At 57.5% G+C, this 24,398-nt stretch overlaps 3 protein-coding genes across 18 annotated transcripts; 2 read left to right on the top strand and 1 right to left on the bottom strand.

The window, feature by feature from the left end:
* The first annotated feature begins 407 nt into the window (after positions 1 to 407).
* Positions 408 to 7,407, top strand: ACHE (acetylcholinesterase (Cartwright blood group)). 11 transcript variants are annotated; one of them, XM_033192314.1, is made up of 5 exons: positions 408 to 845; positions 3,131 to 4,218; positions 4,568 to 5,052; positions 6,065 to 6,234; positions 7,065 to 7,407. In XM_033192314.1, exons 1-5 carry the CDS (start codon positions 668 to 670, stop codon positions 7,184 to 7,186), a joined length of 2,043 nt encoding a protein of 680 aa, XP_033048205.1. In that variant the 5' UTR covers positions 408 to 667; the 3' UTR covers positions 7,187 to 7,407. The 11 variants fall into 11 exon arrangements, with proteins under 11 accessions (XP_033048205.1, XP_033048204.1, XP_033048202.1 ...); XM_033192313.1 differs by having other exon boundaries at positions 3,128 to 4,218; XM_033192311.1 differs by lacking the exons at positions 408 to 845; positions 7,065 to 7,407 and adding exons at positions 1,144 to 1,345; positions 6,315 to 7,041.
* A 344-nt stretch (positions 7,408 to 7,751) lies between these two features.
* Positions 7,752 to 9,089, top strand: UFSP1 (UFM1 specific peptidase 1 (inactive)). Its single transcript, XM_033192306.1, has one exon. It carries the CDS (start codon positions 8,034 to 8,036, stop codon positions 8,664 to 8,666), a length of 633 nt encoding a protein of 210 aa, XP_033048197.1. The 5' UTR covers positions 7,752 to 8,033; the 3' UTR covers positions 8,667 to 9,089.
* Positions 8,845 to 23,300, bottom strand: SRRT (serrate, RNA effector molecule). 6 transcript variants are annotated; one of them, XM_033192300.1, is made up of 20 exons: positions 22,281 to 23,300; positions 21,898 to 22,037; positions 16,097 to 16,225; positions 15,702 to 15,848; positions 15,261 to 15,449; positions 13,263 to 13,432; positions 12,960 to 13,144; positions 12,686 to 12,784; positions 12,484 to 12,601; positions 12,156 to 12,313; positions 11,762 to 11,823; positions 11,583 to 11,661; positions 11,079 to 11,267; positions 10,549 to 10,722; positions 10,317 to 10,470; positions 10,004 to 10,197; positions 9,650 to 9,806; positions 9,370 to 9,471; positions 9,130 to 9,256; positions 8,845 to 9,036 (listed from the first exon to the last, which is right to left on the bottom strand). In XM_033192300.1, the coding sequence occupies exons 2-20, from the start codon at positions 22,017 to 22,019 to the stop codon at positions 8,961 to 8,963; spliced, it is 2,631 nt and encodes an 876-aa protein (XP_033048191.1). In that variant the 5' UTR covers positions 22,020 to 22,037; positions 22,281 to 23,300; the 3' UTR covers positions 8,845 to 8,960. The 6 variants fall into 6 exon arrangements, with proteins under 6 accessions (XP_033048191.1, XP_033048195.1, XP_033048193.1 ...); XM_033192304.1 differs by having other exon boundaries at positions 9,130 to 9,235; XM_033192302.1 differs by having other exon boundaries at positions 9,370 to 9,459.
* Between the last annotated feature and the right edge of the window lie 1,098 nt (positions 23,301 to 24,398).

Here is a 24,398-nt window from a genome sequence, read left to right as displayed (position 1 = left end):
TGAGATTGGGGCGGGGAGAGCCGGAGACAGTGGGTACGGATGGCGAGGGGTTCATCTCCCCAACACCCCCAACCCAGCTCAGTCTCCAAGGCCCAAGCGGTTGCTTTTTGCGCCACCTGGCGGCCGTCTCCAGCGAGCAGAGTGCGAGTGTCCGTGCCTGGGGGACCCGGTTCCCGTGGGGCTGGCGGGCGTGGGGCGCGCCCAGCTTGGAAAGCCGGGAACCGCGCGGCCAGGGACGGGCATGACTCCGGATTCAACCCCTGCGAGGCCCCGAGACCCAGCGCTCGCGGTCCCAAGTGGCGGCGCACGCGTGCCCGGGGCGCTGCGGGGCGCGAGGCGGCCAGAGCGAGCGTGCGCGCACGCGCCCATCCCACGCCGCGCCCCGCACCGCCGCGCGCGCGCACGCACGCCCCGACGCTGGCCTGCGCCGGCCGCTCTCCCACGCGGGGTCCTGGGGGTTCCCGAGCCCGCAGCCTCCGGAAAGCGGGCGCCGCGCGGTATTGCCGCCTGCACCTCGGGCGTGGGGACCCTGCTGCAGCAGCCCTGTCCACACGGGTGACCTCCTGGAGGGCGGGGCGGGGGGCAATCTGCGCGTGTCAGGCCCCTTGGAGCAGGCTAGGGGCGCCCGGGCCAGGCCGCTCCCACCTGCCAGCAGTGCGGCCAATGAATGCTAGGCCTGGTGATGTCATGCCCCGACCTGACCCTGGTGACGAAAGGCCGAGGTCACCCGTCAGGGAACCAGCGCAGACCCACCCGCGGGGATTCCAGAAGTTTCCACTGCCACCGCGGAGTGCGGCCTCGACCCGCAGCCTTGCGCGTGCCATCACTCTGGCCTGTCTTCTCAGGTGTCCCCGAGTCACCCTTTCCTCCCCCGGGAGTCTCCTGTCTCCGTGCCCTCCCACCTCATTTCCACTCGCGATCCCATGTTTACACCTCCATTCGCACAGGTGTTCCTTCATCCCCAGGAGTGTCCCACGTCACCTTTTCTGCACCAGTGCCACCTGGACCCCTAACGGGACAGTCCTCGGCCACACTCCCACATACCTCTCTAACCATGCCACCCCTGTCTGTGTCGTGGCGGGGGATGCATGGCCCCTTGGCCTTGCGCTAACTTCCCCAGCCTCGAGCGAGGCGGTCAGGGTGTCCAAGTGTGTCCGTCCGTCTGTGAAAGTCGGTCCCTGCGTTTGTCTGTGCCTGTCGCTGCATGAGGTCGTCCGTCTGCGCGTGTCTGTCTCCACGGGCTTCTGTCCGTCTGTCTGTCACGTGGGTGTCTGCTCCGCCGTTGCAGGTCTTTGGGTCGCGTCTGTCACTGCGCGTTTGTCGTCGGTCGGCGTCTGGCACTGGAGTGCGTCTGGGCCCCGGGGTCTCCGGGTCTCGGCTCCGAGGGAGGGAGAGAGAGGGGAGGTGGCCGCCCGGGGAAGCGGGGAGGGGCGGGGGCGGAGACAGTGGGCGGGGGCGGGCGGGGGCGCTGTGCAGCCCGCAGGGGGTGTGTGCGGGGGGCCGGAGGCGGCGGCTGTCAGAGTCGGCTCAGCCTGCGCCGGGGAACATCGGCCGCCTCCAGCTCCCGGCGCGGCCCGGCCCGGCTCGGCCGCCTCAGGTGAGTCTCCCTCCCGGCCCGGGACTCTCCTTCCGGCCCGCGTCCGGGGCACCGTGCGCTCCCTGAGGGGTCCAGGCCCCCCTAACGGGACGGCTCCCGCGTCGCCGGGCCTGCCCAGCGCCGCCCTCCACTGCCCCGCACTCGTCCGGAACTCTTCCCCGGCCGCCTCACACTCACCGACGCCCACGCAGGAGCCCAAGCCCGCGGGGACGGCCGCCGCCTCTGCGCTCCGATTCCAGCGGGGACCCCCGAGCGCCCTTTCCCCGATCGCTCCCTAGTCCGGGGCCACTGGAAGACACCCCCTGATTGGGGCGGTACCCGAGCTGCGCAGGTTCCCGGCGACGGGCTGGGCACCCCCATCCACAAGGCCACAAGCCCAGCGCCCCTGCGCAGCGCCCCACAGAGGCCCCCTCCCAGGCCCAGGACGCCCCCTCCCGCGGAGACTCCATCTCTATTTTTTGGGAAGGGGAGGCTCAGCGGAAGCCCCGAGTTATAATTAGCGCCACTTGGGTTTCCTAGTTAATCTCCAGCAGCATCACCACCCCTAGCTCAGGACAGTGGGGGCTGGGCGAGGGGTGACCGGCGGGAGAGCGGGGGAGTTCCCACCCGGGGAATTTTGATCCTTTGGCTGGAGATGCCGGAACCGTAACAGCTGCTGCCCCCAAAATAGCGCCCCCGCCCCTGCAGCCGGGGATCTCCGGAGCCCCGGGAACACAAGCGTCCCGGCTCGCCCTTCAGGCGGCTCTGCAAGGCCCTTGAGCCCCCAGTCCCCCACCCCAAGTTCCCGGCTCCCGGTTCCCGGCTCGGGGCGGGGAGCGCCGACCTTTTCTCGGTCTCTACTGCCCTCCGCCGGCGGCGGCGTGCACGGCAGCTTCAGACGGATGGGGGCTCTCGAGTCCTGGGGGACACGGGCTGGCTAGCCTGTTTGCTGGGGCTGGGCTGGGAGCGTGCGCAGCTGATGGGAACCCGCGGGCATCAGTGCTCGGTGCGAGACATTGGATGAGACGGGGCAGGGTTGGGGGGACCCCGGGACCTAAGGTTTGCACACCCTGAATGCCCAGCCCACCGTCCCCCAGGGCCCCGGGCCTGGCCAACGCAGGAGAGCGGGGCTGCGCCTTCAGGCCGCAGCAAGCTCCCCCATTGGTGCCGCCCGTCCGTGAGGCCTCGCCCCTGTCGGGTGGCCTGTGCGTGGACTGAGGCCTCTGGTGCCCGCACTGCACGAGCTGGGCTCGGCCCAGTTCCGGGAAGAGGTGAGGGCGGTGGACCCCTGGGGGGTAGAGAGGGTGCTCCTCTCTGTTCCCTTCATTTGTCTGGATGTAAGTGTCTGCCTGATCTCCGTCCCCTCCTGCCTGATGGCCTGTGTCCTTGTCTCTGCCTGTCTCCTTCTCTCCCTCCCTGTCTCCCCTCATCTTTGCCAACCTGCCCCACCTCCTCTGCAGCTGAGCGATAACCCTTGGGCCGACCATGTCCTAATCTCCTCCCTCCTGGCTTCTCGACCGACCCTTCACCCTTTCCCTTTCTTTCTCCCAGCAGACGCTGCCTGCCCTGCAGCCATGAGGCCCCCGCAGTGTCCCCTGCACACACCTTCCCTGGCGTCTCCACTCCTTCTCCTCCTTCTCTGGCTCCTGGGAGGAGGAGTGGGGGCTGAGGGCCGGGAGGATGCAGAGCTGCTGGTGACTGTGCGTGGGGGCCGGCTGCGGGGCATTCGTCTGAAGACCCCCGGGGGCCCCGTCTCTGCTTTCCTGGGCATCCCCTTTGCGGAGCCACCCATGGGACCTCGTCGCTTTCTGCCACCGGAGCCCAAGCAGCCTTGGTCAGGGGTGGTAGATGCTACAACCTTCCAGAGTGTCTGCTACCAGTATGTGGACACCTTATACCCAGGTTTTGAGGGCACCGAGATGTGGAACCCCAACCGTGAGCTGAGCGAGGACTGCCTCTACCTCAACGTGTGGACACCATACCCCCGGCCTACATCCCCCACCCCTGTCCTCGTCTGGATCTATGGGGGTGGCTTCTACAGTGGGGCCTCCTCCTTAGACGTATACGATGGCCGCTTCTTGGTACAGGCCGAGAGGACTGTGCTGGTGTCCATGAACTACCGGGTGGGAGCCTTTGGCTTCCTGGCCCTGCCCGGGAGCCGAGAGGCCCCGGGCAATGTGGGTCTCCTGGATCAGAGGCTGGCCCTGCAGTGGGTGCAGGAGAACGTGGCAGCCTTTGGGGGGGACCCGACATCAGTGACACTGTTTGGGGAGAGCGCGGGTGCTGCCTCAGTGGGCATGCATCTGCTGTCCCCGCCCAGCCGGGGTCTGTTCCACAGGGCCGTGCTGCAGAGTGGTGCCCCCAATGGACCCTGGGCCACAGTGGGCATGGGAGAGGCCCGCCGCAGGGCCACACAGCTGGCCCAACTTGTGGGCTGTCCCCCGGGCGGCACTGGTGGGAATGACACAGAGCTAGTAGCCTGCCTTCGGACACGACCAGCGCAGGTCCTGGTGAACCACGAATGGCATGTGCTGCCTCAAGAAAGCGTCTTCCGGTTCTCCTTCGTACCTGTGGTAGATGGAGACTTCCTCAGTGACACCCCAGAGGCCCTTATCAATGCGGGAGACTTCCATGGCCTGCAGGTAACTAGTGACTGGTGGGGGTGAAGCTGGCTCCTCTGGGTCCCAACAGTCCCTCCCCTCCCCACAGGGACCCCACAGGCATGAGGGCTTCCCTAGACCCATTCCCAGAAGTCCCAGAAGTCCTCCCTGAAGGCTCAGATCCCAGGGTGGTCGGCAGGGCAGACACGAAAGCCACCATGGGTCTATTTTCTGTTTCTCTGAGTCCCTCCCCCGATTTCGTCCTCTCTCTGTCCATGGTTCCAGGTCTGTAATTGTTCATCTCTCTGGCTCTTTGTCTGTCCATCTGTTTCTGTCTACTTGTGTGTCTGTGCCTGTCCCTCCATCCCACTCCCCTCTCCCTCACCCCCAGGTGCTGGTGGGTGTGGTGAAGGATGAGGGCTCATATTTTCTGGTTTACGGGGCCCCAGGCTTCAGCAAAGACAACGAGTCTCTCATCAGCCGGGCCGAGTTCCTGGCCGGGGTGCGGGTCGGGGTCCCCCAGGTAAGTGACCTGGCAGCCGAGGCTGTGGTCCTGCATTACACAGACTGGCTGCATCCCGAGGACCCGGCACGCCTGAGGGAGGCCCTGAGCGATGTGGTGGGCGACCACAATGTCGTGTGCCCCGTGGCCCAGCTGGCTGGGCAACTGGCTGCCCAGGGTGCCCGGGTCTATGCCTACGTCTTTGAACACCGTGCCTCCACGCTCTCCTGGCCCCTGTGGATGGGGGTGCCCCACGGCTACGAGATCGAGTTCATCTTTGGGATCCCCCTGGACCCCTCTCGAAACTACACCGCGGAGGAGAAAATCTTCGCCCAGCGACTGATGCGATACTGGGCCAACTTCGCCCGCACAGGGTCAGCAGTGCAGAGGGAGAGGAGGCTGGGGAGGACAGGAGTCAGGGGCGGGGAGACACACAGAAAGAGGCAGACACACAAAGACAGAAAGGATGGGTAGGACGGGCAGGATAGGACAGCCAGAGAGGGACATGCTCACAAAGAAGATAAAAGGGGAGAGCAAAAGAAAGGAGACAGAGTAGGCAGAGGAGGTCTTGCAGAGGCAGACAGAGGCAAAGAAAAGTGAGGAAGAGACGAGATAGACACGGGGGGAGGGGGGTGAGCCTCACCCCTGTAATCCCAGCCCTTTGGGAGGACAAGGTGGGAGGATCCCTTGAGGCCAAGAGTTTGAGACCAGACTGGACAACATAACAAGACCCCGACTCTTGAAAAAAAAAAAAAAATACAAAACTTAGCCAGGTATAGTGGCTCGTGCCTGTAGTCCCAGCTACTTGGGAAGCTGAGGCAGGAGGATTGCTTGAGCCTGGGAGGTTGAGGCTGCAGTGAGCTATGACGGTGCCACTGCACTCCAGCCTGAGCGACCCTATCTCTAGAAAAAAAAAAAAAAGACGGCAGACCAAGACAAAGCAGTTGGAGCTGGATTAAATCAAACCAGTGATGATTCACTAGCAGTGACATATTCTCTCACACACACACCTGTTTACCTGGATCAAGAAGAGGACAATGAAATCTAGCATCCGATGGTGGTTGTTAAAAAATGTGATGTTTGTAGACATAGGACCCGTCCTGGTTATTTAGGAAGGGCTTAAGACATCCTAGCCATTTTTTTAGTGGGAGAAACAAAGATGGAACAGAAAAGCTGAGGGAAACGGAGAGGAGACAGGGAGCATAGGCGGAAGGGAAGACCCCATGAGCGGGCACAGTGGAGAAGGGAAAGAAGTGACTTGGTGGTGGGAGGGAGGGGACGGGCTCTCTGGGGCTCTCCGCAGAGCTGAAGAGTCCGGGTTCCGTGGGGTTGGGGGCCGCCTCCTCCCACTGCCCGTCTGGACTGAGCCTTCCCTTCCTTCCGCAGGGACCCCAATGAGCCCCGAGACCCCAAGGCCCCGCAATGGCCCCCGTACACGGCGGGGGCTCAGCAGTACGTGAGTCTGGACCTGCGGCCGCTGGAGGTGCGGCGGGGGCTGCGTGCCCAGGCCTGCGCCTTCTGGAACCGTTTCCTCCCCAAATTGCTCAGCGCCACCGGTACGCAGGGGCCAGCGGGCAGCGGCTGGGAGGAGGGGAGTGGGAGCTGGCCAGGTGTAACCCCTCTCTTCTCCCCCTAGCCTCGGAGGCTCCCAGCACCTGCCCAGGCTTCACCCATGGGGAGGCTGCTCCGAGGCCCGGCCTCCCCCTGCCCCTCCTCCTCCTCCACCAGCTTCTCCTCCTCCTCCTCTCCCACCTCCTGCGGCTGTCACCACGGCCTCTTCCCTACGGCCACAGAGGCCCCTCCTCTAATGAGTGGTCGGACAGTCGGGAAGGGCCCCACTCAGGGATCTCAGACCCAGTGACCCCTCCCTCCTCAAACCAAGAGACTCACACTGGACAGGGCAGGAGGAGGGGACTGTGCCTCCCACCCTTCTCAGGGACCCCCACGCCTTTGTTGTTTGAATGGAAATGGAAAAGCCAGTATTCTTTTATAAAATTATCTTTTGGAACCTGAGCCTGACATTGGGGGGAAGAGGGAGGCCCTGGGCTGGGTAGCACCCCCCATTGGGCTATAACGGTCAACCATTTCTGTCTCTTCTTTTTCCCCCAACCTCCCCCTCCTGTCCCCTCTGTCCCCCTGTCTTCCGGTCATTCTTTTCTCCTCCTCTCTCCTTCCTGCTGTCCTTCTCTGGCCCCGCCTCTGCCCTCATCCTCCCTCTCGTCTTTCGCACATTCTCCTGATCCTCTTGCCACCGTTCCACGTGGTCGCCTGCATTTCTCCGTGCGTCCTCCCTGCACTCATGCCCCCACCCACCCGCCCAAATGTCCGATCCCCGACCTTCTTCGTATCGTCCTCCCCCGCGCCTCGCCGGGCGCCCTGGCCACAGACACGCTCGACGAGGCGGAGCGCCAGTGGAAGGCCGAGTTCCACCGCTGGAGCTCCTACATGGTGCACTGGAAGAACCAGTTCGACCACTACAGCAAGCAGGATCGCTGCTCAGACCTGTGACCCCGGCGGGACCCCCAAGTCCCCCGCTCCGCCCGGCCTCCTAGCTGTATATACTATTTATTTCAGGGCTGGGCTATAACACAGAGAAGCCCCAGACCCTGCCCATCCCCACTCCACCCCCGACGTCCCCCGGGGCTCCCGGTCCTCTGCATGTCTCGGACTGAGCTCCCTCCCCCGCGGTGCCTTCGCCCCTCTGGGCTGCCAATAAACTGTTACAGCCACGGGAGTGTGCGCAACTAGGGAGCTAGGGGTAGGGGCAGAACGCCGGAATCACGGGGGCCGAGTCTATGCAGGAGCGGGGCTGCAGGTCAAGAAACAGGCGAGCTCCGAGGTGGCCCCAAGGCGCCTGCTCATTCCAGCGAAAGCCAATCCCCCGCCCTGCCCCGCCGGGCGGAGCTCGCGCCTGCGCAATGAGGCCCGCGGGTCGGCAGGCTAGCACAGGGGAGGGGCGGAGGGGCGGAGGGGCGGAGGGGCGGAGGGGCGGAGGGGCGGAGGGGCGGAGGGGCGGAGGGGCGGAGGGGCGGAGGGGCGGAGGGGCGGAGGGGCGGCGGAGGGAGGGCGCAGGGGCGGAGGGGCGGGGGTGCGGAAGGGCGGGGCGCGGCAGAGCATTGTGGGAGCACCTGGGTCGATGCCGGTAGGTGGTTGCCGCTTGCTGCCTGCGGTGATCAACGAGGCTCGGGGAGCGGGTCCCCAGCCTGCGCGCCAGTCCTGCGGCAGCTGACCAAAGACCCGGAGCCGAAAGGAAGTGTTGGGGCCTGAGGTCGCTCCGCGCCACTAGGAGGACGCTGTGCCTGGCCTGGGACCTCCGCTCCCGCCCACCGCCCTGGAGCTGCTGAGGGACGTCCACATGGGCCTGCCTCCGCCGAGCCGCGGCCCTGCCCGCCTGGCGCTGCTCTCGGGCCACTACCTCTACTACCACTACGGCTGCGATGGCCTAGACGACCGCGGTTGGGGCTGCGGCTACCGCACTCTGCAGACGCTGTTCTCGTGGCCGGAGGGCCAGCCCGCAGGCGTACCGGGACTGGCCGCCGTGCAGGCGGCCCTGGAGGACATGGGCGACAAGCCCCCCGGCTTCCGGGGCTCCCGGGACTGGATCGGCTGCGTGGAGGCCAGCCTCTGCCTCGCTCACTTCGGAGGGCCCCAGGGGCGCCTCTGCCACGTACCCCGGGGAGCGGGGCTGCACCGGGAGCTGGAGAGGCTTTACTCCCACTTCGCAGGGGGCGGGGGCCCAGTCATGGTTGGGGGGGACGCGGATGCCAGTTCTAAGGCCTTGCTGGGAATCTGCATCGGGTCAGGCACGGAAGCCTATGTCTTGGTATTGGACCCTCACTACTGGGGCGCTCCAAAAAGCCCCAGTGAACTACAAGCTGCTGGGTGGGTGGGCTGGCAAGAGGTGAGTGCAGCCTTTGACCCCAACTCCTTCTACAACCTGTGCTTGACTAGCCTTAGCTCCGAACAGCAGCAGCACACCTTGGACTGAGGGCAAAGTTACAGAACTGAGATTCTCGGGTCCCAGACAGGCACCTTTGTACCTCCCACTGGTGTCCCTGCAGAGCCTGGCGCTTTTGACATCAATAATAAAAGTGGCAGGGCTGAGCAACACCTCAGGAGTTACTGTGGAAGGATGGGGGAAGTATGTAACACACGAGAGTCAGGAACCCTGTGGAAGTGCTTTTATTGGCAGTAAGGCTGATCGTACAAAAAATTCTCAGAGCTGGATGGGACAAGGTAGTAACGAGTATGGATGATACAGGAGTGAGGAACGATGGACGGTTCAAAAGAAATCAACATCGTCTGGGGCATCCAGGTCCCGATATTCCACAATGGCCCTTGGGTCTCCACGAACCATCCTGTGAGATGAGAGGTAAAGGATGACAGCTGGGGGCTCCCAAAAGGGAGTTTGCAGGCAGCAACAAAGCTTGGGTGTCTGCCCTCCTCCTTACCTGTTGCGAGGTTTCCCAGGATAACCTCCCTGGCCTCGGAATGCATCGTAGTTCCCTCGACCAGCACCGTATGGGGCATGGGGGTATGGAGGGCCTCCTGTGGGGACTGCAGGGCGGACAGCACCAGCTATGACAGAGATTAGTGTTGAGTTGCAAAACTATGTCCTCAACTCTATCCTCTGCTTCCTTCTCCCAACGCCACACACTCACCAAGCCCCTTCATCTCCCTCCTGTACTTACCTCCGTAGCCCAAGATCGGGGGCCGGGGCTGACCGTAGGGCATCAGGCCCTGGGGAGTCTGGTGTGGGTAGGGGAGTCCCGGGGTCAAACCTGGGGGGAGTACAACACGGACAGGGACATGAATTACTGCGGAGCGGGAGGGGGATGGGTACAATTGACTTCTAGGGCTATGGCCTGAGGATGGGGCAGAAACTTCTCGGGGTGACATGTTAAAGAGAAACGGGAGTCCCTGGGTAATCAAGGGAGAAGGGACATGCGACCTTCACAGATCGTATCTTACTCTGGGCAGGGCCAGGTGGTTGGGCTGGCTTGATCTCAGGCAGAGCTGGGCGCTTGGCATCAGTGAGGAAGTTGTTAAAAAACGCCACCTCCTTTTTCACTTCCTCAATTTTCTCTGCATGCTTGTTGAAGATATGTTTGCGCACAAACTCAGGACCCTGGGTGGAGAGAGGAGAGGGGTCAGGACAGCCAGGTAATGGTTGCCTTGCTCCCAGGCCCGACCTGGAAGGATTTCCAGCTCCCATCTGCCAGTCCAGTGAGCAGTTCCCCCACCCCTGCCCAGGCCTTTAGGGGGCTTCCTGTCTCAACTCCACCTCCCACCACCGTAGCACGGCCATTCTCCAACATCCCAGACCTTGAATTTCTTGCCACTGAGAGGACACAGCCACTTATCCTTGCCCAGTTCCTGCGTGTTGGAGGTGACGAACTTCTCCACTTCCTGCTCTGGGTCTTTGCGCCCCATCTTCTGGGCCTCTTCCTCTGACAGCGACTCTCGCACACTCAGCAACGGTGTGAGCTTCTCCTCAAACGTCTTCTGCCACTCCAGCACTGTGGTTTGGGAACAGAAGCAGGAAGGTTGAGAAGGGAGCCGGAAGGAAGGATGGTGGCAAGGGTCTGGAGGAGCGAGGCCAGGGGCAGCCGGTGACAAAGGGGAACCTGGAGCTCACCTTCCCCGTGACTGATGCGGTTGGGTGGCATGGGCCCCCGAACGTGGATGATGCCACAGCGATTGGGCATCTCGTCCTCGTTGGGGTACTCACAGGTGTTGTAATAATCCAAGGAATGCACAATGCGCAGGTAAAGGAGGAGCTTGTCCAAGACCTAAGGGAAGTGAGTGTGAGTGCTCAGCTCCTGCCCTCACCACCTGAGCCCCCACGTGCCCCACGCTGCCACTGGCACCTTGATCAACTTCTCATCCCGCTCCACGTTGATCTCTGCCGGGTTCCCTTCCTTAGGAGGCTCCTCAGGAGGGGCGCCTCCGCTGCTCCCCAGCAGCTCCTCCTCCTCGGCGCTCACTTCCTCGATCAGGTAGTCGGTGATATTCTTCAAGATCGGGTTTTGTGAGGGCAGGCTCTGGTGGGAGGAAGACAGGCAAGTAAGGCAGAGAAAGACCTTCAGGGGAGGTAACCTGAGACCTACCACAAGTGAAAGAGCGAGGGAACAAGAGTTCACTGGACATAACTGGCGCCTTTTGCCCCCTTGAGATTTGTCTTCATTTTAGCTTTTGTTCCACCCCAGCCACAAATGATCACTAGCATTCCCCCGTTCTGCTGGAAGCTGGAGAAGGTGCTACCCACACAGGAAGGGACAAATGAGTGAGCAGGTGAGTGGGTGCAAGGGCTTAAAGCTACAGATAGGTGAAGTCAGAGGTGCCCACAGCAGAGGCACCATCAGCTGCTTCTGACAAAGTCCTTTGGGGAGTCACTGACCGTTGGCAGGGGAGGTGTCCCTGGTTCCGAGGCCCAAAGCTGGGTCCTGTCGTCCAGCGTGTGGATCAGCTTGGCCGCCAGCTTGATGTCGTTGCGCACAATCTGCTTGTGCTGGGTGATGCCATTGATATTGCGAACGCGCCGGGTCAGGTCCCTGTTCACACCAGGGCTCAGCTCGCACTCCCGGAGCTGGAAGGCAGATGTCATTGGAAGCTTATCCCACTTACCCCACTTGCCGGAGAAGTAGCAGCTCTAAGACCCTCCCCTCTTGAGCACCAGCGATTGATCAGATTGAGCACTGCGAGCTCCCTGGGGACGGGGACCACATAGGTCCTGTCTATGGTAACAGCCCTAGAGCCTTGCCCAGAGACAATGTAGGCAGACAAAACGGTCAAAGAGGATGCAGAACAACCAGACTATCAGATGAACAAAGTCATGCAGAGGTCCCGTGGGGCACAGAGAGCCTCCCTTCCTCTTCCCCACAGTCCCACCCCCAGCACTCACTCGGATGTTCTGCAGGTTCCAACAGATCTCTTTAATGTTAACACTGCGGTCGAAGGTCACCCAGCCACGACGGAAAAACCTACACAAGAAAGAAAATGTTAGCACAGTCAAGCAAGAGAATTGGTGTTGGCCATTAACATTCCCCTGCATTTTTCCCTCCAACGCACCGAGTTACTCACCTCCTCTCTGGCTGGGGCTCTGAGAGCGCCACCCGCATAAAGCCTGGGTACCTTTTACAAAGCTGCAAGAAGCAGAAAACCAGCCCCATGTAGTGACTCAAGGATTCATTCGCTTCTTCCTCCAATCCCCCATTGTCCTCAGAACCCTAGGACTAACTGCTCTGTCACTCTTCCCATCCTTGGGCAGGGAAAACCCACTAAAGGGCTTCAGAACACCAGCACCTGAAAGCCAATGGCGCGATCAGGACTAGTCCTCAAGAGGCCATGGGCCCTGGGGAACGGGCCTCCCTAGCAGGTGAAACGGGGGCATCTGTCACAGGCAGGGCCCCACTGCCTTCCCTCTGCCCTCCACTTCTCCATTGGCCCTGCCCTGACTCCATGGGTCCCCACTCACGGAGATGATCTCAGCCCGGGAGATGTTGGGTGCAATGTTGCGCATGAAGAGGGAGCAGGTCTTATGCAGCGGCCGCGGCTTGCACTCCAGCCCAGCGGCATCCTTGGGCTTCTCCCATTCTTCTTCCTTGGGCTTCTCCTTCTCCTTGAGCGCTTCTTCTGGGCAGGAACGGGTAGGAAGGAGTTGGTGCGTTTCTATTACTGATTTTGGTGGGGAGGATAGAGAAGCTTTCCCCTAAAAGCCACCCTCCCTCCCACATCAACATCACCAACCTCTCACCTCCCCACCCGCATTAGAATGCACTTTAGAAGCAGAAAAGAAACCCTACCGGCCTCCTCCTTCTCCTCCTCAGCCTGGCCGCTCTCTGACTCTGACTCGGACTCCGACACACTGCCCTCATCAAAGCTGTCGTCCCCGCTGTGCTTCCGGTTCCGCTTCTTGCTACTCTGAGCAAGCCACAGCAGAGGGGACAAGTCAGTGTGCCAGGACCCCAGCAACGACGCTCTGATCCCAGGCCACAGACACCTCACCTTTTTGGCTTCTTTCTCAGAGTCTTCTTTCTTCTCTTCCTTGTCCCCATCACCCTCCGACTTCTTTGTTTTGTCATCATTAGAACTGTCATTCTCAGACTATGGGAAGAGACAACCACTGGGGATGTCAAACTTCCCCTTCCACCTTTATCAGAGGGCCCCCACCCCAACAGCTGAGGCCACAGGTTCATTTTCCCCACCCCTCCCAGAACACAGCCCCCCACTTGTAGCTCCTTTGGACCCCGAGGCAGCACTAGAGGCCCGGCGCTCGGACCTGCTTGCCGTCTTCCTTCTTCTCGTCCTTGTCATTTGTTTTACGCTCCCCATCCCCAAGGCCTGCTCCAGCCCGTCCTTCCTCTTTCTTGCCGGGCTCCCCAGGCTTTCCTGCCTGCTCCTCCTCCTCCTCCTGCTCCAGGATGCGGAGATCATTCTCTGTGCCTCCTTCCATCTTAATCACAGCTACCAACAAAGGGAACAGAGTTCACAACCCCAGGGCCCTGGCTCCTGTCAACCCACGTCTACCTGGTCCCCAGATACACCCACCCCAGATGCCTGCCACCCCTCCAAATCCACACACCTGCATCCAGCATCTTGACGATGGCATCAGCTTTGTCTATGTCCAGGAGAAGGTTATCAAACCAGCCAGTCTCCATGAGGGACAGGAAGACCCTCAGACGGTTTTGCAGGCCCCCCCGGGCCTCCTGCCGACGCTTCCCCACCTCATCTGGGTGGTACTTAGACCGAAACCTGGGAACGAAGCGGGGGAGGGAAAGACAAAACAATTACTGGAAGCCAAAGCCAGGATGTGGGAAGGGGCCCAGGAAAGACAGGGCATAGCCCCCATCCTCTCACACCCACAAAAGGTCATCAAAACAGAGAGATTAGGGGATAGGGGTGCACTAGAACCACCCAACACCCCAAAAGGAACCAGAAGCTGTGCTCTGAGAAGATCTGGGGGAAAACCAGGAACTAAGAGCTCTGGATTTGGGAAGACCAATGACTACAGGGGGACGCCAGGGTTGGAGAGGCAGATTTACCACTTTAAGTCTCTGGGAAACGCTAACTAGTCAAAAGGTGTCATTTCCCAAAGCTTCAGAGAGGAAGGCTCAGGAAATAGCAGTCCCTGAAGAACCTCCCTCTCCTCACCAACCCCAAACTGCAGTCATTCAAAAACTGCTCCCGCCAACTCCCTCCACCCCGAGGTGGAAGACAGGGGGCCAGATAGCAAAAGCCCAGAGGCAGGGCACCTTTCTCCACCCGAGGGAAGATAAGCAAGACGGTGAAGGGACAGGAAAGACCGAAGGGAGAGACTGGTGTGCCCTTTAGAGCCTCAGGTCCTGCCCACAGGGGAGAGAGAGGAGAGGGCTGGAAGGTTAGGGAGGAAAAGAAAAATAAAACATTTCAAATAGGACCTCAGGGGGAAAACAGAAGAAATGAGGAGTATGAGGAAAAGGGGAAAGGGAGGAAAGGGGAGAGTGTGAGAAAGTCCCAGAAACCAAAACAAAGGGAAAAACTAAAGGGAGAGAAACTGAAAAAACCAACAGGGCAGAAGGCAGTGTTAGGCAGGGAGCAAGAACAGGGACAGAGAAGAATGAAAGTGCGTGAGAGATTAGGACAAAGACACAGAGCAATTTGAGAGGGGACAGCGAAGACAGAACAGAACCACGAGTGGGGCGGAGAAGGAAAGGAAAGCCGCAGGCATCACCTCCAGGATCTTTACCTTGGCCGCTTGGTCAAACAGAGCTCAAGATTTAACTAGCGGCGCCCAGGGCCCATGCTGGCTGGTGGGCCACCGGCTGGCTCCTGGCTGGGCGCCCGGCCGAGATGCCCTGCCCCGCGGGACTCCGCAGTGGGGCCTGACTGGCTAGCTGCCTGAGCAATCACATTCAGCTAAACCGCTGCATTGTGCACAGCAGTGCCCTGCCTGTCTGCCTGGCCGGGGCCGCGCAGCTCAGCCCAGGGGCTCATGTATGGGCTGGGTATGGTGGGGGTGGAGGTGGGTTTGCTCCGAGCTCCGTCGATGAGCGGGTGTAGTTCCCAGTTCTGGCTCTTTTCAAGGAGGAGGAGCAGAAAGAGGATGAGGAGGAGGAGGAGCAGGAAGGGGGGAAAAGATGGTTGATTAAAATTAAAACATCCACAAAAGGAAAAAAAAAATTAAAATTCTTTTTCTGTCAAACGACCCTGAGATCTTTGCTTTTCCTGTCTGGATTCACTCGTCGCTTTAGGAGGACGCCACAGCCACACGGGGTCCTGGTGATCAGGGATGACAATGACCCAACATCAGCAAGTGGGAAGCGGCCTGTTTGCTGCCCCAAGGGGCCAGGTGGCTCTGGCCTGCTGCCTGCAGATGTCCCACTCTCTGAGGACAGCAGGACAGGAGATAGGGCAGGGTGGGGGCCGTGGCAGTCGCTGAAGTGAGGGGGAGACCCCATCAGCCAATGCTGTCATACTTCCCGACCCCCGCCCCCAGAAAGTTCCGGACAGGGGAAACTGGGAAGAGGACAGGGCCGCGGCTCCACCAGCGGGGCCAGGGGGACATGCCAGGGCAGAGGTCCAGGGAAGCAGGGGCACTCACCACTCCTCATCTTTGTGCGCCAGGAAGAAATCCTGCATCTGCTGCCTCCGGAAATCCAGCTTATAGTCATTATAGCGCTTGACGGCCTCCGTCTCATCCACCGAGTCATCCAGGGAGAGGAGAAACTCCTTGAAGGTCTTCATCACAGGCGGCGGCACACCCAGGTCGATTTCTGCGATGCTGCCCAGCCTGGAGGGGACCCCGGTCAGAAAGGCTTGGTTGTTGGGGAAGGGTTGGAGGCTACGGGGAGCCAAAGTAGCTAGGTGCCCCCCTCCTTTGCCCACCATGGGCATCACCCCAAACCCCAACAGCTACGACCCCCATCCCAGGGACATGTCTCTGTGGGCCTGACCCACTCCCTGGCTTCAGCCATGGCCTTCAGCAACCCCATCCATCCCCCAGGCCTACCAAGCCCCTTCTCCCGAAAAGCCCAGCCCTTACCTGGCCTGGATAGGCAGGACATGGTGCTGCATGATGTGGACGTCGGGGTGGCCCCAGGGCTGAGGGGGGCCATAAGTTGGGCCCCCACCCCCCCCAGCATAGGGCATCTCATAGCCACTGTGGTATGGGTCAGAGCTGTGCTCATCCCTGAGGGTGGGGGACACAAAAGTAAGGCAGAGAAGGGAGTCACCTCCCCAGAGCATGAAGGAGGACAGACAGACAGGGGTACACATAGCATGGTTTCCCAGACAAGGGTTTCAAGGGACAAAGAAACGACGGGTGATGGGAAGTTGAGAAAAGGAAATGACAAAGATTTAGGCACCGGTGAGGGGAGAAAGGGGAGGCCCAGGTAGAACTGAGGCGAAGGGGAGAAGAGGGAAACCGCTCCATCTCACCAGTCTCGCCTCATGCGCTTCTGTGGCGGGCTGAGTTCATGGCGAGGTGGCGAGAAGCGCTCTCGCCGATTCCGGTCATAGTCCCGATATTCACCCCGACTACGGCGCTCACGGCCACGGTCCCACTCTCTAGAGGTAAGAACAAGTAACAAAAATTAAAGGCCGGGCACGGTGGCTCATGCCTGTAATCCAAGCACTTTGAGAGGCCGAGGCAGAAGATCACTTGAGGCCAGTTCAAGACCAACCTGGGCAATAGTGAGACTCCATCCCTATAAAAAATTTTGTATTTTTTAAAAAGGTAACAATAAGTAAAGATACAGCTGGATATGCCACAGCCACGCTCTTAAACAGGCCCTTCTTACACCCTGAGATACCAGACTAAAAACCCTACAATTATAAAACTTCACTCCTAACAGAAAAAGATTTTTCTCTAGTCGGGGCAAGCCACTGCACTCCAGCCTTGGCAACAGAGACCCTGTCTCAAAACAAAACAAAACAAAGATTCTTGTCTAACTCCATGAGTTCAGCCAATACCCAAGAACTGATGGTTCTCCAACTGTTCTCTCAGCCTGGCCTTCCGCCTGAGCTCCAGACCCACACGAATCACCCCTGCTACAGGCCCGCTCACGGGCAGGAGGTCGGGGCTGCGGCAGGCTTCGATTGCAACAGTGCATTCAGCCTGGGTGACAGAGGGAGACCCTGTCTCTAAAAATAAAAAGAACTTTCTTAAAATCATCCCCCACTAGAAGTCCATCACCCCCTCAAATTCAACCTGTCAGAATCAAGCCTATTTGGCCAGGGACGGTGGCTCACGCCTGTAATCCAAGCACTTTGGGAGGCCAAGACAGGTGGATCACAAGGTCAGGAGATCAAGACCATCCTGTGAAACCCAGTCTCTACTAAAAATACAAAAAAAATTAGCCGGTTGTGGTGGCGGGCGCCCTTAGTCCCATCTACTCAGGAGGCTGAGGCAGGAGAATGGCATGAACCTGGGAGGCGGAGCTTGCAGTGAGCCAAGATCGCACCACTGCACTCCAGCCTGAGCAAGAGAGAAAGACTCTGTCCCCCCCCCCCAAAAAAAAAAACCAGAATCAAGCCTATTCATCCCATCATTATGGGTCCAAATGTCTTTTCCTCCCCCCGCTCCCCACTCTGCTGTAACAGAACAGCATCTCTGCCCACCTGTCATTCACTACCCTCACCGCTAATTACTGCTCCTGCTAATCCTCTGCCTCAAAGCCTATCAAAGCTGTCCCACACTCTGCCATTCCCACACAACCTGTCCAGTGTGGCTCCTGCAGCCCTGGCTGCCCACCTGCTTCTGGTCTCTCGCTTCTGTCTCCCCACTGGCAGGCGGACCTTCCTCAAACACAAGTCGCATCACATCACACCCTTACTTCAATGCCAGTAAGCAACACTGTTGTTTTAACTTGGGCTCCTGGCTGTCACTCCGGCCTCTCGACCAGTCACCAGCCTCCCCACCAGTCACCAACCTCCCAACCAGTCACCAGCCTCCCCCATCCTCATCTTCTTCTTCTTCTTCTTTGGAGACAGTCTCACTCTGTCGCTCAGGCTGGAGTGCAGTAGCGCAACCTCACTCTCACCTCGGCTCCTCTGCCTCCTGGGCTCAAGCAATTCTCCTGCCTGGGCCCCTTAATACTCTTAAAAATGACTGAGGACAGCCGGGCGCGGTGGCTCAAGCCTGTAATCCCAGCACTTTGGGAGGCCGAGACAGGCGGATCACGAGGTCAGGAGATCGAGACCATCCTGGCTAACACGGTGAAACCCCGTCTCTACTAAAAACTACAAAAAACTAGCCGGGCGACGTGGTGGCGCCTGTAGTCCCAGCTACCTGGGAGGCTGAGACAGGAGAATGGCGTGAACCCGGGAGGCGGAGCTTGCAGTGAGCTGAGATCCGGCCACAGCACTCCAGCCTGGGTGACAGAGCGAGACTCCGTCTCAAAAAAAAAAAAAAAAAAAAAAATGACTGAGGACATCAAAGAGCTTCTGCTTATGTGGGTTACATCTATCAATACTTACTATATTCAAAATTAAAACAAAATGTTCCAAAACCTTCATTTTTAAATTACACAGTAAGATGAAATAGATCACATGTTTTTATGAAAAGTGATTATTTTCCAGAAAAATTCTGGTGAGAAAAAGTGGCATTGTTTTTACATTGTCACCAATCTCTCCAAGTTCTGGCTTTGTAGAGGATAGCTTCTACACTGTATCTGTTGAGATATTCTATTCTACTTGAAAAATGAGGCAGGCTGGGCATGGTGGCTCACATCTGTAATGAATGCTAGCACTTTGGAAGGCCAAACCAGGTGGATTGCCTGAGCCCAGGAGTTCAAGACCAGGCTGGGGCAACACGGTGAAACCACCTTTCTACTAAAAATACAGAAATTAGCTGGCTGGCTAGAAGTGGTGGCTCACTCCTGTAATCCCAGCACTCTGGGAGGCCAAGGTGGGCAGATCACTTGAGGTCAGAAGTTTGAGACCAGCCTGGCCAACATGGCAAAACCCTGTCTCTGCTAAATACACAAAAATTAGCCAGTCATGGTGGTAGGCACCTGTAATCCCAACTACTTGGGAGGCTGAGGTGAGAGAATCGCTTGAACCCGGGAGGCGGACGTTGCAGTGAGCCCAGATCATGCCACTATACTCCAGGCTGGGCAACAGAGTGAGACTCCATCTCAAAAAAAAAAAAAGAGAAAGAAGAAAAAATTAGCTGGGTGTGGTGGCATACACTTGTAGTCCCAACTAATCAGGAGGCTGAGATGGGAGGATCACCTGAGCCTGGGGAATCAAGGCTGCAGTGACCCACGGCCATGATTGTGCCACTGCACTCCAACCTGGGCAACAGAGTAACACCCCATTTAAAAAAAAAAAAAAAAAACAGAAAATCAGGCCTCACACTAATAAAGAGTTGAAAAAGCCTTTTCAGATTAACTGTAGACATTCATTTTGGATACTACCCAAAATTCAACAAGAAATAGGTTCTTTTTTTTTCTTTTCTTTATGCTACCTTGTCCAAGACGGAAGTAGTTTCTCACAGGCTAGTTAGAACCTTCAATCTGAAATAGTATCAGTGAATATTTCTTTCTCTGCTACATTAAAATGCACTCTTCTATCTTGCCCTTTGAATGGACTTTGATATGTCTCACACAATATCAAAATGTATGCATCAGCATCACTGCCTATCTCACCAAAAAAGTCTTTACTTAATGGGAAGCTATCAAGCTCACATTAGCAGATAGAAGTTTTCCAAAATTTTAATTTCCTTTTTTTTTTTAGACAGGGTATCTCTCTGTTGCCCAAGCTGGAGTGCAGTGGTGCAATCAAGGCTCACTCCCACCTAGGCCTCCCAGGCTCAAGCCATCCTCCCGCCTCAGCCTCCTGAGTAGCTGGGACTACAGGCATGTGCCACCACTCCCAGCTAATTTTTGTATTTTTTTGTACCGACAGGTTTCACCACATTGCCCAGGTTGTTCTCAAATTCCTGGGCTCAAGCAATCCACCCACCTTCTCCTCCCAAAGTGCTGGGATTACAGGCATGAGCCACTGCGTCGGCCCAAAATTTTAATTTTCACTGGAAAGTTATACTTCATCACTGGCAACAAATACTGACAGCTTACACTAAAGTAACAGGTTCTCAGTTCATTTTCAAGATGTCTGCCAAATACCCAAGTATGAACAATCACTGTTTGTCATTCATTCAAGTAAAAATAACATCCCATGGAAAAAAGCTGTTAGTTCAGCTCACTCAATCACATGCATACTCTTGCTCAAGACAACTAATGCAGGCCTGTAATCCTAGCACTTTGAGAGGCCGAAGCAGGTTGATCACTTGAGGTCAGGAGTCCCAGCTACTCGGGAGGCTGAGGCAGGAGAATCGCTTGAACCCAGGAGGTGGAGGCTGCAGTGTGCTGAGATTGTGCCACTGCACTCCAGCCTGGGCAACACAGAGACATTTTATGTCAAAAACAAAGACATACAGTCAAGAGTCCAATTTAATCAAATTAAATGTTTTACTCTTTCATCAAGAACCATTGATGGAACTGGCCTTTTTTTTTGAGACGTAGTCTTGCTCTGTCGCCAGGCGGGAGTGCAGTGGTGCGATCTCGGCTCACTGCAACCTCTGCTTCCCAGGTTCAAGTGATTCTCCTGTCTCAGCCTCCCAAGTAGCTGGGACTACATGTGCGTACCACCGCGCCTGGCTAACTTTTTCTATTTTTAGTAGAGATGGGGTTTCACAATGTTGGCCAGGATGGTCTCGATCTCTTGACCTCATGATCTGCCCGTCTTGGCCTCCCAAAGTACTGGGATTACAGGTGTAAGCCACCGCGCCCAGCCAGCTTTTTTTTTTTTTTTTAAACTCTTTGCTGTCACTGCCTTGATGTTTGCTAAAGTATCAGCAGTTTTACCCACCACTGCTATGGCACCATCAGTGGAAATGGCAATAATATGTAAACATTACCACAAAAAATAATTTTAGCCTCGGAGACTCCCTATGGTCTGCGGATATCCTGAGAAACAGGACTCTAACCAAACTAGAATACGCTAAAAGCACACATTATGTCCACAACTCCAAGCTGTTCGTGTCACTCGTGTCTGGGGAAGTCCCACTTATCTTTCTAAGTCTAGCTAAGTGTCACTTTCCAGTGGGTCCCTGACACACCACCTCCAGCACCGCTCCCCTCCTTTAGAGATCTGTTCCCCTAATGCTTACCCTCTTTATAACTTCCGCTATGTATACTCATTTACAGAATACATCCATGGCCATTCTGAACCCCCAGGCCAAGCCCATGCTGTAACATCCTAAGGTCAATAACCACATCTTATAATCAATTAATCCAATCAGCACCACCCAATGAACTCTGAGATTTTAGGCAAAACAGTGACAAGAAACCTAATCATATACTGTCAGGGAAATAGTCTGACAACCTCTCCAGTCAGATCAACTCTATATTACTATTTTTCTGAAGCAATCTTCCTAAAACATAATTTACAACCTGGGCAAGAGAGCAAGACTCTGTCTCTACAAAAAATAATTTTAGACCAACTACTGTGGCTCACGCCTATAATCCCAGCACTTTGGGAGGCTTAGCCGGGTGAATCACCTGAAGTCAGGAGTTCCAAACCAGCCTGGCCAACAAGGTGAAATCCTGTCTCTACTAAAAATACAAAAATTAGCCAGGCATGGTGGCGGGTACCTGCAATCCCAGCTATTCGGGAGGCTGAGGCAGGAGAATTACTTGAACCCCAGAGGCGGAGGCTGCAGTGAACCAAGATTGCACCACTGCACTCCAGGCTAGGCGACAGAGCAAGACTCTGTCTCGAAATAATAACAATAATAATTTTTAAAAGTTAGCCGGGCGTGATGGCCTCTCCCTGTACTCTCAACTTCTCAGGAGGCTGAGGCAGGAGGATCGGTTGAGCCCAGGAGGTGGAAGCTGCTATGACTGCACCAATGCACTCCAGCCAGGGCAGAACAAGACCCCATCTCCATAACAAAACAAAAAGAAAGCAAAAAAGCACGTTTTTCGTGCATGTATAAACACTGCTTCTTCGTTCTCAAACTCTTACCTCTATTGCTCTGATCTGCAGAGAATTTCAAAAACCAAGCCACACAGCTAGTTACTTGGCCAACAACAAATAGGCTGAACAACAGCAAACGATCCAATGAGCCATTTCATAGGGTTTGCCCTCATAAAAATTACAAGGGGGAAAAAGAAAAGCGACGCCGGTAGAGTGAAACGGCATTAAATGCGGACAAGAAGTTAAAAACGGCTCACCTGTCATTCCAATCGTCCCCTCGACGTCTTTCATCTCTCTCGCGGGAACGGTCGTAGTCGCTGCGCTCTCTTCTGAACTTGTCTCTGCGCCTTCGATCGTACTCGTCATCACTGTCACCCATGGCGCGGTCTGAGGGGGCCTGGAGACCGGGGAGGGGCGGTCAGGGTGGCGCAAAAGGACAAGCGGAGGAAGAGATCGTCCCTCGCGGGCACCTCGCCTGCTTCCCTCCCGCCAAGGCCAGCCCTCCGCGGCCCCCACCATCCTGGGCCTGAGGACGCGGCTCCAACGCTTCCACTCGCCCCGAGGGTCTCCCCGCACGCCCCCGGGGCCCCCGGTTCCTCTCCCGCCCCAGCGGGGCCCCCAGGCTCCTCCCCTCCCCCACCTGGGAGCGGCCGCGGCCGTTGGACTCGCGCTCGGACGGGCTGGATTTCAGGGCGACCTGGGCCGCGGGCGCCCGACGAGGACGACGAGGAGGGCGAGACGAAGACGGAGCTCTTGGTTACAGGGACGAAGAGAGGGGAACAAAAGTGGGACAACCAAGGATGGGCGGTAGCGAGCGCGGCCCGCGCTGCGCCAGCGTCACCCACGCCTCCGAGGCACAAAGCTCCCCCCTCGCGGCCCGAACTGGAACTAACAAACCGAGAGCGATGGGCGGGGAAAGCAGGGCGTGACGGGAAGGGGCTGGGTTCTCGCAAGTCTCGCGCGGCTTTTCGAGACGAGAACGGCTCGAGTTTTAGGAACTACGGGAACTCGGCTGGGCCAAGCGCGGCCTCGGGGGGCGAAGGAGCCTTCTGGGCGCGAAGGGAGAGCTTCCGAGGGCCAAAGTCGAGGAGCGCGCGACCCCGGATGTGTGGGGGGGTCTGAGCCAGTTCTCATCCAGCCATGTTCCCCCTACGGGCCTCCTGACCTCACCGGGGGTGGTTTCGTCCTCTCCTCGGGCAGGACGTGGACTTGGGAAGCGCGTTTAGGGCATGGAAGATGGAAGCAACCATTTTAAAGCATCGTCTCCCACCATTTTCTGCTCCAAATATCCAGCCAAAATTGGGTGCCACAGTGCGCACTAAATGCAAAGTCCGCCATTCCTGATCTTCCTCGACAAAGACGCCCCATCTTTAAGTAAAATTGGTAGATCTCAGTTTTAACCCCACTCAGTACTTGGGTGATATAGGCTGTAAGTTAAGGCCGGAAACAGAGTATGGACTGCCCACATTCAGTGGACTGCCACCCCCCTGGAGTAACACCAAGGCCCCTCTCAGAATTGAGTGTGAGACCTAATAGGAAGGCCAGCTGACGTGACTCACGCCTGCAGTCCCAGCTCTTTGGGAGGCCGAGGTGGGAGGATCACTTGAGCCCAGGAGTTGAAGACCTGCGTGGGCAACATAGAAAGACCCCTTTACAGAATATTTAGGGCCAGGCACAGTGGCTCACACCTGTGATCCCAGCACTTGGGAAGGTTGAGGAGGGAGGACTTGAGCCCAAGAGTTCAGGACTAGCCTGGGCAACATAGCAAGATCCCATCTACGCACAAAAAAATAATAACTGGGTTTGGTGGGCCCCTGTGGTCCTAGCTACTGGGGAGGCTAAGCCAGGAGGACTGTTTGAGCCCAGGAGTTCAGGGCTGCCTTGAATTGCACCACTGCACTCCAGCCTGGGGAACAGAGTGAGACCCTGTCTCAAAATAGATACATATAGGAAATCTTGCCTTCTCCCTGAGGCATGCTTGCTCCCAGCACTGAGAGGTGGGTAGTGACATTACGAGTTGTCAAAAAAAACTGAACCTGAGCCAAAAAGACCCAGGTTCCACCATTTAAGAACCATGCAATCTGGGGGAGTCACTCTCAGCTCTGGCATCCTCACATGTAAAAATGCAGACAGTGGCCGGGCGCGGTTGGTCACGCCTGTAATCCCAACACTTTGGGAGGCCGAAGCGGGCAGATCACTTGAGGTCAGGAGTTTGAGACCAGCCTGACCAACATGGTGAAACTCCATCTCTACCAAAGAGCTGGGCGCGGTGGCTCACACCTGTAATCCCAGCACTTTGGGAGGCCGAGGTGGGTGGATCACAAGGTCAGGAGATCAAGACCATCCTAGAGTGAACTCCTGTCTCTACTAAAAATACAAAAAATTAGCTGGGCATGGTGGTGGGTGCCTATAGTCCCAGCTACTCGGGAGGCTGAGGCAGGAGAATGGCATGAACCGAGGAGGCGGAGCTTCCAGTGAGCTGAGATTGCACCACTGTACGCCACCCTGGGTGACAGAGTGAGACTCCATCTCAAAAAAATAAATAATTAGCCAGGCGTGGTGGCAGGCGCCTGTAAACCCTGCTACTCGAGAAGCTGAGGCAAGAGAATCACTTGAACCCGGAAGGCGGAGGTTGCAGTGGGCCGAGATGGCATCACTGCACTCCAGCCTGGGTGACAGAGCCAGACTCCGTCTCAAAAAAAAGAAAAAAAATGCAGGTAGTAACAACTGGGCTTGTAATGGGCTACTGGGAGAATCA

Source organism: Trachypithecus francoisi, unplaced genomic scaffold (assembly GCF_009764315.1).
Source record: "Trachypithecus francoisi isolate TF-2019V2 unplaced genomic scaffold, Tfra_2.0 Lachesis_group4, whole genome shotgun sequence".
NCBI lineage: Eukaryota > Metazoa > Chordata > Mammalia > Primates > Cercopithecidae > Trachypithecus > Trachypithecus francoisi.
This window is presented reverse-complemented; position numbering and strand designations above follow the sequence as displayed.

What these genes read in the sequence shown, in the direction of transcription:
- ACHE (XM_033192307.1), top strand. Translation starts at nt 3,151, where the DNA reads ATGAGGCCCCCGCAGTGTCCCCTGCACACACCTTCCCTGGCGTCTCCA. An exon ending in GAGACTTCCATGGCCTGCAG is followed by an intron (nt 4,219 to 4,567) that starts GTAACTAGTGAC and finishes CCTCACCCCCAG; the next exon opens with GTGCTGGTGGGTGTGGTGAA. An exon ending in GCCAACTTCGCCCGCACAGG is followed by an intron (nt 5,053 to 6,064) that starts GTCAGCAGTGCA and finishes TTCCTTCCGCAG; the next exon opens with GGACCCCAATGAGCCCCGAG.
- UFSP1 (XM_033192306.1), top strand. Translation starts at nt 8,034, where the DNA reads ATGGGCCTGCCTCCGCCGAGCCGCGGCCCTGCCCGCCTGGCGCTGCTC.
- SRRT (XM_033192300.1), bottom strand. Translation starts at nt 22,019, where the DNA reads ATGGGTGACAGTGATGACGAGTACGATCGAAGGCGCAGAGACAAGTTC. An exon ending in GGAGGAGAAGGAGGAGGCCG is followed by an intron (nt 12,314 to 12,483) that starts GTAGGGTTTCTT and finishes GTTCCTGCCCAG; the next exon opens with AAGAAGCGCTCAAGGAGAAG. An exon ending in CCCGATCTTGGGCTACGGAG is followed by an intron (nt 9,257 to 9,369) that starts GTAAGTACAGGA and finishes TCTCTGTCATAG; the next exon opens with CTGGTGCTGTCCGCCCTGCA.